The following is a 15,554-nucleotide window of genomic DNA, read 5'->3' as shown; positions in this document are numbered from 1 at the left end:
GGGCATCAGAGGAATGTGGGGGTCGCACAGGTTTACTTTGGTTCTGCTCTATAGAAGTGTTGTGAGAGTCAAAACCCTTAAATGCCAACCTTCGCCCCCAATCTGTCCTCCATAGTGGGCTGGTGGTGAAGAATACATATCGATCAGCCAGGGTCTAACTGGGCCATATAATTGTCTCGGGCACCAATGAAAAAGGGGCCTACATTTGCAAATGGCAGTTCGTTCCTTTCGTGACACTGTTTGAATAGTACCCGAGGGGGAGTATTTTGATCAAATGTGATGCATATTGTGCATTTTAAAGACTATTTATTCAGCAACACTGGTCAAAGCTACTAGCCGTATAGTGAAATAACTCATCAAACTGGCCCACATTGCCAAAAAACGTGGCCACGTTTACAAAACAACGGGCCCACACCAACCTTTTGCGTTTTTGGTTCCGGCCATGGGCCTCTGGCCCTATAGGCCAGTCCGAGCCTGCCATCAGCTATTATGTTTTAGATCCTTCTGATTGAGTTAGAATGGCGTTGCATTTGGCCACAGTGACCTTGTGCTAAACACTCTCGCTCGCAGGGCTGCTTTGGGTTTGCTCTCTCTTCCCTCTATATGGCTTAGGAGTAATGCCCATTTAAATTGAAGCTGGAAAAACAAGTATTACTGAAACAAGGCCTAACACAGCCATGGACTCCCAGGGAGCCAGGCGAGGACTGCCAACATTTGGCCTGGATGGCAAATTTAATCTCAATACCAACCTCTCCCCTTCCCACACATTCTCAGGTGTGTATATAGTAGACATTATTGACATTACTTTCCTTTCATGCAACATATTTTTCCGGTATGTTTATGGTTTGTTAGAGATCTGGACCCCTGCAACTCTCCCACTTACCAAACATAAAAAATTCCACACGCATCCATTACTGCGCCACAAGAAATATTGGTCGAGACCAGTTTAGTTTGATTTTTTTATATATAAAGCATTGTTTCGTATGCTTTTTTATTTTTGGTTGTAGCCCATGTTGATGACACATGTTTCGGCACTCATTTGCCTTTTTCAAATCTGGGCAATAACTTTCAAAAACGTTCAATCTTTGGTGTTCATGATCTCACTAATAACGTGTGTAGAGCATAAGGAGTCCCGTCAGACCCTTCGAATGAGGTGAACGCCTAGTAGGACACAACGCTTGATGCCGGTACCTTGACTTTGCAGGACGTACATCGTCCATGAGTCTGACGGGACTCCTTATGCTCTACACACGTTATTAGTCAGATCATGAACACCAAAGATTGAAAGTTTTTGAAAGTTATTGCCCAGGTTTGAAAAAGGCAAATGAGTGCCGAAACACGTGTCATCAACATGGGCTACAACCAAAAATAAAAAAGCATACGAAACAATGCTTTATATATAAAAAAAATCAAACTAAACTGGTCTCGACCAATATTTCTTGTGGCGCAGTAATGGATGCGTGTGGAATGTTTTAGTTTCACTTTCAACAAACGAAGTGGGGGAACTCTGAGTCTTCGTTCTCTACACACATCATTGCGACACGTTTAAGCTGTTATTTAAGGATAATAGTCACAGAGGTCTAAGAGTGCGGTTAGAAAAAGCTCCCCAAGTTTGTATACACTTACCAAACATGTTAACATTATTTCACCAGGATAATATAATTAGTAAATGGGAAAGCTGGGATTTGAGCCCAGTTTTCAATGTGTTACAGTTTGTAGTTTGACAGCAGGCTACATCACCCTGCACAGGGGTTACCTGTTGGTGACAACAGGGTATATGTATATGTTCGAGTTGGTGTCCTTGAGCCAGGAGATGATACCCACTTGCACAGGAAGTCACAGAACTCAGTTTTAAGTTTGCAAACACTGGAAACAGAAAGGCATACTAATCACTATCGAGAAATATACATAGGAGTGCCCCTCTAGGTATAATGACGTTATTCCTTCTTTTCATTTTCACATCTCCTCCCATCTCATCTCATCAATAGTTTTAGAGCAACGTAAAAAGGCGTTGAAGCAAGAGAATTCATTGGTAGTGCAGAGCCATTGCTGAACCAGGGGTCTGGATTTGCTCTCGGTCAAACATGAGCTGGCATGGCAAAATACCCATACCTGGCTACTGACTCCTCAGCCCACAACACAAAGCCCATACCTGCACCCTGTGTACCCACCCCCACAAAATAAGACCTTCAATTGTCATCCTGCCTCCTCACTAGTATCTTTAAAATACATTGTTACAGTTATTTCTAAAGTAACACTATAGAGTATAAACCCGTATGAGTGAAGCCTTCTCTACAGATAGTTAAGGAAAATAAGGCACATTGATGAAAAGTGATTTGCTCAGGATCACATGTATGACGTGTGGAAGGTGGGGATTTGAGCCCTGTCTTCCTGGTTCCATAGCTTCCAATTCAGAAGTAAGGGACACTTCATCTTCTCCTATTCCATCTTCAGTATTAAAAACAAAACCAATGCTTTCAGCAAAGTTGTTATTCAAGGACTAAACTAGTATACTATTCAATAACTCTGGTTTTCAAGGCACTACTATATCTATAAGGGGGTTGGGGGGGTGCATATTAATTGCCTGTATCCTGTGGAAAATTCATGAGAAAACAGACTAAGATTATAATTATATGAAAATGTACTATAATTATAATCTTAGTCTGTACAGGTCTGTGCTTTCAAAGTCCCAAATCACATGTTCAAGCAACCTGAAAAATTATGGGAAATAATCATTGAAACATATGTTCATACAGCTAGTCTGCATTACTGAGTCAGAACAAAGAAAGGGGTTCAATCTAGTCCCACAACGTTGCAGTGGCATGCCGGTTAGACATAGATCTCAGTACACGCCTTGGACCTGGTGATGAGTGGCCTATTATATTTGTGGAGTTTGTGTGTGTGTGTGTGAATTGAATTGAATTGAAGTTTTATTTATATCGCGCTGGTACACAAGTGTTTCTGAACGCGACAAGCCAAGGGAGGGGAACAAGGGAGAACAAAAACAACGATCTTAAAAAGCCCAGTGACATTGAGAACGCGCAAGTCCATGGGAGAAGGAAAGGGGAAAAGTGTATGGAAGGGGGAAAAGTGGAAAGTGCGGAGCAAAGGGAAAAACAGATGAATAATACAAATAAATAATAAAAGGCAACACACAGTGGAAGTGCAGCCAGCAAGTGGCAAGTGTTGGGTTTAAGGCAGCAGACAGGGTATGTCTGATAAGTGCAGGGAAAAAAAGGGGGGAGCTGTATGGTTTCAGATATAAACCTCAGTGCAAGTGGAGGCCTGAAGCAGTGCAGGTGGGTGGCAGGGTGAGCAGGTACCTGGGCCCAGAAGACAGGGGGTAGGCCAGGTGCACAGTGCAGAGAGAGAGAACAGATCAGCAGGGGAGAGGAGGGGCGAAGGCAGAAGCAAAGAGGAAGGTCTTGAGGTGCTTCCGGAACCAGAAATGGTTCTCCTCAAGTTTCAGAATGGCAGGGAGGCTGTTCCAGGGGGAGGCCCCAGCCGAAGACAGAGATCTACCCCCAGCTCGTTTCTTGGAAAAACAACTGACCCTGAGGGAGTTAGAGGTGGAGGAGTGAAGGGCTCAGGAGTGGAGGTATTTACGGAGGGATAGCTGAAGGTATTTTGGTCTCAGGCCCCAGAAAGCCTTGTGGACAATGCAGAGGGTTTTGAATTTACTCCTTGCATCCACTGGGAGCCAGTGGAGAGATTTCAGGACTGGAGAGATACTATCCCAGGGCTTGAGGCACACACACATGTATGTGTGTGTTTCAGTTTCTGTGACTGGTGTTTGAGTGGATTTGTGACATGTAAAGTGTAGGTGGAAGGATGTATATGGGTTCATGTAGCATATATCTGATTCTCGGGTTGATTTCGATGCGTGTCTTCTGTTGGTCACATACAAGAATAGTCTTATGGACAAGGCAATGAAAAACAATCACAGACTTAGGGGGGTAGTCAGTCTTTGGCCAATACCCTGGATTTTACTGACCACCTAATTCAGGGTTTCATCAAATACTATTGGTGGTATTTTAGGCAGACGTTTTGCAGAAAATCAACCTATGTTTACCTTCACCTTGACGGTGGAGGTAAAAATTCCAAACTGGCCCCATATTTTTTAAATCTTTCTTTTTACTATACATCATGGAAACACAATTACTTCCCTCCAATAGAGTGAACAAAGTTTTTACAAATGGCCCTGCAGCGGTGGTAAAAAGGTGCCTCCTCTCACCAGCTCACCCATATTATGCATGAAAGGGCCAGACTTGACCCTTACGTGCATGCAGAACATCAAGAGTAGTCCTCTGGGCCAGTACTGTACATACAACATATCTCCCTTTGCATTGATGCCGAAAAATGGCTGAAAACTGATGTAAAATAAAGGTTTTACATTACGGCCATCGGAGATGGTATTTCTCAAATGGCATTGGAGGTATGCCAGAAATACCACCTGTGTTGGTGGTCAATTTTGAGTTGTGCAGATTTCCAGAACTACCACGGTTTGGGATGGTAACTTTCATCAGCTGTATTAAAAAATCTTCCCAACTCTGAATGACCTCCTTAGTTTGCAGTTTTCTTATAATTAATATCTGTGCATTACATCTATATGTGTTTTTCAATTGTGTCCTAAGGTAGGTGCCACAAACAGTCCAACAGCCATTTCTATAACCACTATATAAGTAACATCCGTGGGTGCTATTCAGGGTGCTAATGAACTCTTTCTGTATGAACACACTGGCGATCAAGAAATCCATCAGCGCATAGAGGAAACATTCATACAGAATCAAACAAGGACAAACTATTATAAGATATGGACCCTTGGGAGTGGTGATAAACTGTGACTTGTAACCGATCAATGGTGTATGGGAAGCAGTCGTGCCAACATTACCATCCAGGGACACATAATCTGTTATTTAAATGCATTAATTGGCATTGGGCAGTATGAACATGCCTCTGCAGCCCAGACTCCTCTCAATCTTACTCACTGTGGAGACTTGTGCGTGCGGCCACCCAGGCACATCCACAACATTACTGAAATCAAGACAAATGCCTTGCCCTATTTACAGACTCTGAGCAGGCTTTGCAGCACTCAGTTCCTTTGTGGCAGGCCAGATTCTGAAGGATTTCGTCATTTTCAATGTCTTTATTTTGGAGCTCTGGCCCATTGGGTAGAAGCACAGTCAGCCGGGGTGCAATTGCCACTTTGCCCCCCTTGCCAGTCCTCCCCTGCGGAGAGGTGTCTTCCTCATTAAATAACTGGGTCCTACAGACCAACCTTCTGATCAACAAGGCCTGGGCATGAAAAGCAACTTAACATAGGCCATACTTACATAGGCTGGTAAGCATCTGGCCTCCTCCAGTGCTTCTGGTGTATGCCTTTGGGCACAGCAGGGCTACTGAAAACATCAGATTGTAAGGTTCTATCTGGGATGTTAAGGCTCGCTACCCCTGCCTTACATTATCAAGGGGTTCAACAAGGAGGAAACTGCTGTATTTACATTCGTGAGACTGGATCAGACATGGGGGGACTAGGGATCTAGGGCAGCAGGTACATCGTTCCACGCTCATCCATGCCTTGGCCCTAGGCATGGTCTTAGCTGTGACTCGAGTAGATGAACTCTTGAGAGGGACAGCTTTTGGATAGGATGTGGTGTTGTCTACTACAACAAGTGTTTACTGTTTACCAGATAAAGAAGGCTCCTTTAGAGCGATAAAGTCCGTCCATGCCCCTCAAACAGCACTTACATGAGCGGTAAGAGTACAAATAGTAACTTTCTTTTACCAAATGACTTCCCGGATCGTTGGCAAGACAAGCAGGTCTTACAGTCTCCACGTCTATGCCCATCCGATGGTATAAGTGGGGTGGGGTGGCAGCCTCTACACTGCCTTCTTCGCAATAAGATGAAGGGCCAAGGGTACCCCACATGCCAACAGTGGCTGGAATTTCTGGCTTCCTTGTTCTAGTTGAACTAGGGTCTATCTCCCCAATAAAGTTGCCATTTGCATATATTAAGCGCAAACAACCATGGGACATCCGTTTGCTGCCCAGCATGAGGACATCTAAAATAAAAAATACAGAAACACATGCCAGTGGGAAAAGGTGTGTGATCTACATGCATCAAATCAGAAGAGGACATCTGTCCAACTTCCTGCGAGAGGACCGTCTGACATTCTAGCAGTTAGAATGGCAAAGGGTTGGCTCATCGCTTTGGGGCGCGAATATTGAGGAATCGTCAGAGTCACATTCTGCAGGGGGCGGAGCCAGCAGCAACATATATGGTCACATTCTGCAGGGCGTAGCCAGCCTCAACATTCAGAGTCACATTCTGCAGGGGGCGGAGCCAGCCTCAACATACATGGTCACATTCTGCAGGGGCGTAGCCAGCCTCAACATTCAGGGTCACATTCTGCAGGGGCGGAGCCAGCCTAAACATTCAGGGTCACATTCTGCAGGGGCGGAGCCAGACTCATCGTTCAGGGTCACATTCTGCATGGGCGTAGCCAAACTCAACATTCAGGGTCACCTTCTGCAGATCGAAGCCAGCCTCATCATTCCGGTTCACATTCTGCATGGGTGTAGCCAGACTCAGCATTTTGGACAGAGTGGAGGACAGTTTAGAGGCAGGTGTTGATGGAAGCATCCTCCTGCCTCTGAGCTAAAAAGCAATGCAGCAATTGAGATGGGGGTTTCCCCGCGGCGGTGGTGCAGGGGACGAATAGGACTAGCAGGACAGTAGCAGCAGTGAAGGCTGGGAGCACCCACCTGGCCAGGGCTTCAATGCAGCAGTCTTGCCGAGGAACAGCGGCAGGACATGTTCAGCACTTTCTGAGGGGATGGCATCAATTATGAAGCCAACCTGCCCCGACGGATTACAACCGGATGAGGGGGTGTGTCTTTAATGACAAAACCATCTGTCCTCACGCAAGAAATGACAAGACTCTTTCCCACCCCACAGCCATTCCTGAGTTGTGTGGGGGAGGACAAGAAGTCAGGCAGACACACACACTGCCTGCCCCATGCGAGGGAAGAATTTGTTTTTATTTGCCAAGCTTTCCTTCTAGTGAACAGGAAAGGGTCAGCTTAATCTTTGTGTTTTGTATGGGCACTGACTGGTCTTCAGATGATCTGATCAGTGAGGGGTTCAGCCCACTTTTAAAGCCAAATGGGCCCCAGTGATTGGTACAGGCTAAGCCTTCCATAATGCACCCATCCTGGGTCCCCACCAACAATTTCTGTTCTGCATGAGGTCTTTGCAACAGGAAAGGTAGGGGTGACAACATGTACTGCTAAGTCCCACCCATCTTCCTGTCTGTTGTCAAAGTGTCTCTCTGGTTAATTGAGCTCTCTGTGGATCCTGATCAAAGCGCATGTCTCCCCTTGAAGTTTGTGGCGAGAACAGACTTTCTGTTTCCATCAATTCACATACTTCTTCCCTCTGAAAGGGTGTCTCCCTGCTGGGGTTCCCTACTGTAAGCAGTTGTCCCTGACATGCAATTCACTGTCCTTCATAGAGATGGATGGAAGCTTGCTTCAAGTTGACCCATTGCATATCAATGAGGTGTTGGTGTTTCCGGTCCCTTGTGTTCTGTGAACATGCCCCTTTGCAGGCCTGCTTCAATTAACTCTCATCAGTATGCGCTGCCACCACAGAGAACTACAATAGAACAGGCCGGATCCATGGAGCCTTAGATATTTTAATTAGGCTGGCCATGGCCGGAGGAATGTGATACCTTCCCTCTTCTTGAGATGCTTTGATGTACCCGTGGCTGATTATGACAGGGAGGACTGCGCCTGTAGGCTGTGTCCCCCTGGACTACACTTGACTATGTGTTTGTTGTGCGGCGAGCATAGGAGAATGTGTGCGGATTAGCCCCACACATTTTCTGAGGTTGATTCCCCCATGATTCCTTTTCTTACAAAAAAGCCTAGGTGAGCGCACACTCCAAGTGCGGATGGTCGAATTCCTCACCCCTCCCCCTCCTGGCTAGCCTGTCCTCACCACCAACCCACTTCTTCCACCTGCCAAGATGTGCCTGTAGTTGCCACTCTTTCTATAGCTGGCTTTTCCTCTTTGACTGCCTCTGCACCCCATCACAGCATCACATCTAGACGAAGTGGCTATGCAAGCAATGCAATCTATAGGTTCATTCTGGTAGCTTATGTAGCAGCATGTCTTCCATAAAATGCAGCCAGTGTAATGACAGCGCCTCTTCGGATTAGAACACAAGCCAAGCATTACTTGTTATATATTGCCGTGCTGGGCCTCATCAGGGAGATTTAACTTGATGTCATAGGCACAGTGAGTAAAGGACCAGTGTCTTAGCATACTCCCTTCCATTTAGGGAGACAAACTAAACCCAAAACAAGCACAGGCAAAACCAATAGTTTAGATTTGTGTTAGGTATGAGGTGGCCATTTGTCATAATGGCCATTTGTCTCGGGAGGATAGCTCAGAGGCAACGTGCTCGCCTTGGAAGCAAGATGTCACGGAGCAACACAGGTTCGAACCCTGGGTTCATGCTTAGAAATCTCTGGGTATTAGCGCGTTATAAATATCCTATCATATCATTTCATAAGCTGGAAAATGTCGTGAGCATTGGAGCATATGATAGCAGTGCTTTGCAAATGGCTATCTAATTCCTGCACATAAACCAAACCTGCTGACTATGGCAATGCTTGTTTTGACTGGACTTCAGTGCAATGAACAGAAATAAACAAGTGACTGAAGGCACACTTGGTTTGTTAAGACACTTCGATCATTCTGATAGCGCATTTAAAGCTGCAAATAATCTATTAACTTGCGACAGACGGTTAATAAATAAAAGTGGCAGGGCAAAGTTTAATATTACTACTAGATAGAGCTTGCTCAAAGAGATCCCTGAAGGATGTGTGTTAGGAGCGGAGAAGCAGGTGGTGGGTGGAAATGGCCACAGAGATTGGCATGGCTATGGGCAGTCAATGGGTGGGTGATTAACCAAACAACTGTGTTTCCCTCCTCATATGACATCTCCCGCCTAGCTGTACTCCAATGCAACAGTTTGTATTATAAAAGCCAAAACTAAAAATGAAAGATTAAATACTTTGAATGAATCATAATCTTTGGCATTGTTCTCTGCTTTTGGTGTCCACAAAATAACCTAACATATAAGGGACTTTGGAGCCATGTATTGAGGTATTAGCATATTTGACCTAAAACATTGGACCTAAAACATTTGATCGAATTCTTTTGACCTTTTCTTTGGTCAAATGTAATTAAATATATATATGGGGTGGGTAAGTGTGGGTAAGTGTATAGGTTAGGTTGAGGGGAAGTGGAGTGGGTTGCGGGGGTCTCCCCCCACATTTTAGACCAAAAAAAAGGTCAAATAAATTCAATCAAATGCTTTAGGTCAAATAGACCCAAACCTGTACTGAGGAATTCATGAATTGCATTTTGGCTTGTGACAAGATGGGGTGGAAAATATGGGCAAAGGGGACCATGCATTACTAATGGGGTTGCAGGTCTACTTAGGAGGAAGTAGGAGCTTATGGTGCATGGGCCCCCACTTACTCAGAAATGCTCCCCGAACACCATTATCGTTTCCCCAAACCTCAGAACGTCATGAAACCTTTCACCCCTTCTCTCCTTAGCATGGCCTCTTCTGGTTGAGCATGTGTGGGTTGGTGTGCCGGTGAAAGGGTTAATGCAGTTACAGAGGAAGTGGGGAAATGACATCTGGATCTGCTATTTTCATTAATATTTTTTTCCCAGAGCTGATTATACAGGACACAAGATATGGGTAGTTGGGGTTAAGGATTGGGTATGCAAAGGCAGTGCCACTACACTCACTCCCCCCCACTGCGGCATCCCTGGGGTTGGTCTGACCCTGAGATGACTTGTTGTCCAACAGATCAGGTCAAGATAGGGCTTTTTAATGTGGCCAGCTTTAACAAAGCCTCCTCCCTGTTTCTCTCCATCTCTTTGTCTGTCTTTTATCTCTATCCCTGCACACGTTTCTCGCGGACCGCAGGTACGAGAAGATGATGAGTGGCATGTACCTTGGCGAGATTGTCCGGAAAATCCTCCTGGATTTCACCAAGAAGGGTATCCTGTTCCGTGGCCGGATCTCGGAGCGCCTCAACACCAGGGATATCTTCCAGACAAAGTTCCTGTCGGATATCGAAAGGTGAGAGGCCCACGCAGTGTTCTTCATCAATGGGATTGTGTGGGGAGCACAGTGAAGGGGTGGGTAGATGTACAGGGGGGGGGAGCTGAAGCTGGGAGGAACTGTGGGGGGTATCAAGGAGAACCTGATAGACGAGCTGTGAGGGTGTCAGTAATATGTGGGTCCAGAAGTGGTGAAGGGACTTGGTCAAGAGTTCGGTATGTGGAGAACGGGCTGTTAGTGGGGCATTTCCTGGCCTTTTTATGTAGGTCTATGTTTCTCCATCCCTCCCCATTCTGGGAATGGATTAGCTGTATGTGTGGAGATTGTACTGTCTGAGCACTAAGAGGTCAAGGTTTACTCCACCTTTTTTAATGGGTTTACATCCTTACCATCCATTGTTCACCCAGTCCTTTCATTTGGCCTTCCCTTTCATTTGACTTCGCATTCAATGGGTCATCGCTTACCTGCTCTTTCTCCCAGTGACACTGTGCTGGAGCCTGAGGATTGACTCGATTGTTATTCTGCAAATGCTAAATGTGCAAGCGATCCACTGAGGTCTGAATTGTGCCATCCAAGGCGTGTTTCTAAAGGCAGAAATCAGCACCATCTAACCAGTACTGAAAGAACCCCACGCGTGCTTCCAACAAGCATGAAGGAGAGTTGTGGGTAGGGAACTCGAGGAAAAACTTACATCAATCTGAGTAGCCTGTCCTTCCATCTGTCCTGCCGTAGTCCCATTCATGAGCCCATGTTGCAAGGTAAAAAGCCCAACTCCATCTTGCAATGGGGGGGGGGCGACTGGAGATGCTTGTTGGAAATTGCAGCGCAAACCCACACAACACTCCAGAAACTCCCCTGTGCCGATGGATTGTTCCGGTTCTGTGACTGATCATTGATGTTCTGAACTGTTGGACTGTTTCACAGCAAGGCTTAAAAGATCGGTTCGCCCTGTTAAGACGATTTCTATAACTATGATGATTTGCAGAGGCGTATTAGCTTAGGCCGTACCCTGTCTACGCATCTGGTTCTACGCCTCCGGTTCCTGAGACTAAAGTTGGACTACAAATCATTGCTTCACAGCACACTCTACTACTGGTGCTCCTCCTTTGGCACACGTAGGCTGCGCCACCAATGTACTTATGCACAACTTTAAAACAAAGTAACGGACATGCCACATGTGGGTGGGGCATACTTGCCACCATGACCCATTCCAGCCTGTAGGTGGTTATCCAGTCCTGTTTTTTTTCCTTTGCATTCTGGGACGTGTAGTCCGAGTTTTATAATAAGAAAAGTGCAACTACAAGTCCCAGAATGCAAAGAAAAAACCAGGCCTGGATAAGCACCTACAGACTGGAATGGGTCACGTTGGCAAGTATGTGGGGCTTTGCCTCAAAGCACAAGACATGTCACCTGGATTCACATAATTGCCATAACCCTTATTTGATTGTATTGCTGCACATTTAAAGCACCTGCACTTTCCATTTCGATGGGAGATTGTTTATTTACAATGTACATGTGCCATGGGAATAGAGGCAGGTTTGACATTCCTAAAGGAAAAGGAGCAGTGTGCAGGTTTACACTGTAGCCTCTCCATATGTTTTATGGCCAATATATTGTTGTCTATCAAAGCTTTGTTATGTCCCCTATCACAGGATTGGGGGATAGGGAATGTAGGGCCAGACAGAGACACCTTCAATCCAGTATAATCTTGGAATGCTGCAGGGCAGGCCTAATGCCCACATGCAAGGTTCTGTTGCACAGTCCATGCTGCCTCATGGTAGCTTGAGGGTGCTGTCCTCATTGGGGAGAAGGATAAACTGGTGCAGGGGACTAAGCATTGAAATGCAGGGCTTAGAAACGCAGCGATGGGGGGAGTTTGCGTGTCATGCCTGTCTGAAGAAGAAAGGCTTTAAACTCTCCAATCATGGATGTTATGAGGGGTGGCAGTGTTCCAGACCCTGTAGCTTTAAAATCAGATTACCATGTCACCAAAAAAGTGGGAAGATAACTTTTCTAATACTATTTCTGATCAGAGAACTTTTGATATTGTAAGAAAGATTTGGATTGATTTTGTAAGAATTAATGCCGATTTTGTAGACACAAATGTGTTCAAATTTTAATAAACTAGAAACACAAAAAAGTGTGACTAATTACGAAGATGGTGATTGTTGGGATAGTTAAATAGGTATCCACTGGTTATATGTGGAGATGATTGGCTGGATGGTTGAATAGCTTGTCGGCAGTACAAGGGAACAGAAGGCAAAACGTCTAGTCCCCCATACTGCCAGGCATCAGGTGCGTGCAGAGAGTTTTTGCAGGGCTGGTGCCTGATCTTGCTGTGCTCTCTCCCTGCAGGGACAGCTTGGCCCTCCTGCAGGTGCGCGCCATCCTGACGAAGCTTGGCCTGCAGAGCACCTGCGATGACAGCATCATTGTGAAGGAAGTCTGCCGGACCGTATCTCAGAGGGCCGCCAAGCTGTGCGGTGCTGGGATCGCAGCTGTGGTGGAGAAAATTCGAGAGAACCGTGGCCTGGATCACCTCGATGTCACCGTTGGAGTGGACGGGACGCTCTACAAGCTGCACCCCCAGTAAGTGACCACTCTGTGCTCCCAGTTACCAGCTTATCTCTCACAATAATCAGAGCCTCTAGTCTCCAACCACAAATGGAATCCCAATCTCTTGGGGGGCTCTGTGCACATCAATCCTGCATGAAAGCATCATTAAACACCACAAAAGGACAGCTAGTCAGTGTTAATATAATTGAAGTCTTATAAAGAGTGTGAATCGTAACCCCTTCTTCAGGTCAGGGGTAACTGAAGTAGACCATTGTCGCAGGCAGGGGCTCGCATGTGAATCTGGCGGATGTACTCAGGGATAGCGTCTACTGGCCACTCAGGGATACTCAGCAGCCTGACATCCACGCCCCTCAGAGAGTGCATGCGGTACAGGGTGTGGGGGAAGAGGGGATAGCCCAACTTTCTCCTCAAAGCCTGTCACCACCATTTACAGATTTGCTTTTCTCTGGAACCTCCTGGTGTCTTGGCCCAGTGTGCACTCCTGCTCACATCAAGGATGCTCAGTGTGTTTGGCTGGAAAATGTGCATTAGATGCCCTGACCAAAAATTACCAAGACCTTTCATTGTGAAAGAAATCTTAAATATGATTGTAGCTGTGATCCCTTTTCCAGCCCTAGATCTCCTAGGAATCCCAGAGCAATGCGCTAGAACCTTCAACGATCACTGGTGACCCTCTGGCATCACAGAATAGTGGCATTCCAAGGTCCCCCCGACAGCGACACTCATGTCCTAAGTAGCAGGAACATCTGGGAGAATGGGCTTCTTGAACTTCGGTAGCCTGACTGACCAAAGAAGTACCCTCTAATCCAATCAAAGCAAATGTATAGAGCAGTATAAACTACCTGGGTAACTAAGCACTGAAGATCAGGAAACTGCGGGGAACGATTAGCAGAGCAGCGTTTTCATTTTGTGCCTGAATGAAAGCAGCTCAACATTCATGCACATTTCTGCTGGCGTAGAATTCCAGGGCTTGTAAAGAGCTCCCCATAGCTCTGGTACACTTAAAGGCGGGGTGGGGGCTATGATCCTTTGTTAGGAGAGCGTCGCGCTCACAATGGAGCGTGCCAGCCGGTCCCATGAATAAGGCGGAGTCATGAGGAGTCTAGTGAGTCATGCTGAGTGCCTTAAGCTTGACTGGGGCCCAGCCGGTGCGGCCTTCAAAGAACTGATGAGATCCGCTCATGTCTAGGGGATCTGCGTTTAATGGAGATGCCGGCACTTCACAGTGCCTCTTTAGTTGCTTTTTTAGAAGGAGGACAATTAGGCCCAGTTATGGTGCGTCTGATTCTGGTGCTGTTGTGTTTCAAGAGAAATGGTCTTAGTTGACTCTGCAACATGAGGTCATGCGGCACTGGTGAGAGAACGGGTAAGTTGGAAGTCACTCCCGGTGTGTTAACCTTTTTTTTAAGAGAAGAACCGTAATACCAGCAGTGCAGTAGGGACTTAACTATTGTTTTACTTTAAAAAAAAATGTCATAGCGCCCACAACCCCTAAGGCATTGCTGAGCAATTTTGCTACTAACCTACCCTGTGTCAAGCACGTGCCCCAGTCTGGATTTCATTCAGTATAAGCCCACTATTCACCCTCAATTGTTCAGTACCTTGAAATTGACCTTTAACTGTGAGACGGAGCCTAAAAATTATGATGTAAAAATTGACATATCTCTGAAATAAAGCCACTGTTTGCAAGACAAGATCATGCAAAAGTTTGAGCGAGGGTGTCAAATGCTGTAGGTAGATCTAATATCCCTCAAAGGCTCACCATCCTCCAGGATTTGGAACCAGCTGTATTTTACATCTGGTTCTGTCCTCTCCATACTTCTAATCGGTCTGACGCCTGGCTGCCACTCTCTCAGCAGCCTCTGCTCCTCAGCAAATGCCTGTAGCTGGATGGAAACTGCCTGGCCTAGAAAAGGGACGATGGTCAAAGGCTTGTGGCTTTAAGGATGGTTTCGCTCAAAGGTTGGTTCTTCTAGCAGAACATGAAGCCAGGCTTGCTAAGGCGTAAGGGACATCACCCATGCAGAAAAAGCAAATAATAATATTGGTATTCAGGCTGGTAATGTGTTTACACACTCTTTGGCCATTGTAGATTGGCATGGCCCACTAGAACAGGTGGCGGCGGTGGCAGTGATGTTTTTGATGATGTTTTAGCTTTCATCAGTGGACAACCATTTGTCCATGACAATGACACTTGGGACAGCTTTTACAGTTAGATGTAACAGTGGCCTGTGGCCGACTAATGTTGCTGCTCTCTGTGGGCTAGGAATTTGGCTATGGATGTTCCCCCTTTTGTCTTACCCTGAATAAGATCTAAAAGGTTCTTTAGAGGATTTGGGGGTTGCCAGAGTTTTGAAGAAATTCAAGAAGGCTTTTGTAGAACTTTCTATTTTCTCAACTTCTCTAGCCCTGAACAAGTTTCTTTGCCACAAATTATCAACCATTTTCCGCCATGTCCTTTTAACTCATCTGGGCTTGGAGCATATTAGTATTCATTCTGATGTAAAGCAGTGACTTTGCTGCACACACTTCCTGATTGATTTAGTGTTTGGGGGAGCTGCTGTATCGACATCTCCAGCAGGTGAAGAATGTTTCAACTGGATTAAGCCACCCGTATATCAGGTCACCCATTAGACAGCTAACAGCTCTGTAACTAGCCTCAGTGAACTTGTATTATCGCTAACTGGAGCCAGGAGTAAAGGAAATGACTTAATTCTCTGTCTGAACAAGAGGCCAGAACTGTGTTAAATCAACAGCAACATTTTGAGCAAAGACCTGGTCCAAAAGGTGAACTTGATCAATTGAGGAAATGTTTACTTTTCCCA

At 45.9% G+C, this 15,554-nt stretch overlaps 1 protein-coding gene across 2 annotated transcripts in view; it reads left to right on the top strand.

The window, feature by feature from the left end:
• The window catches only part of HK3 (hexokinase 3), a 418,595-nt gene that overhangs the window by 368,890 nt on the left and 34,151 nt on the right, over positions 1-15,554 (top strand). For both annotated transcript variants that reach the window (XM_069651486.1, XM_069651485.1), the window contains 2 exons: positions 10,015-10,170; positions 12,508-12,741. In XM_069651486.1, coding sequence (XP_069507587.1) covers positions 10,015-10,170; positions 12,508-12,741 — 390 coding nt within the window. The remainder of the gene's footprint in view (positions 1-10,014; positions 10,171-12,507; positions 12,742-15,554) is intronic.

The sequence above is a fragment of the Ambystoma mexicanum genome, chromosome 3p (genome assembly GCF_040938575.1).
Source record: "Ambystoma mexicanum isolate Mex_15411 chromosome 3p, UKY_AmexF1_1, whole genome shotgun sequence".
Lineage (NCBI taxonomy): Eukaryota > Metazoa > Chordata > Amphibia > Caudata > Ambystomatidae > Ambystoma > Ambystoma mexicanum.
Note: the sequence above shows the minus strand (reverse complement) of the source record. Positions and strands in the feature narration are given on the sequence as shown.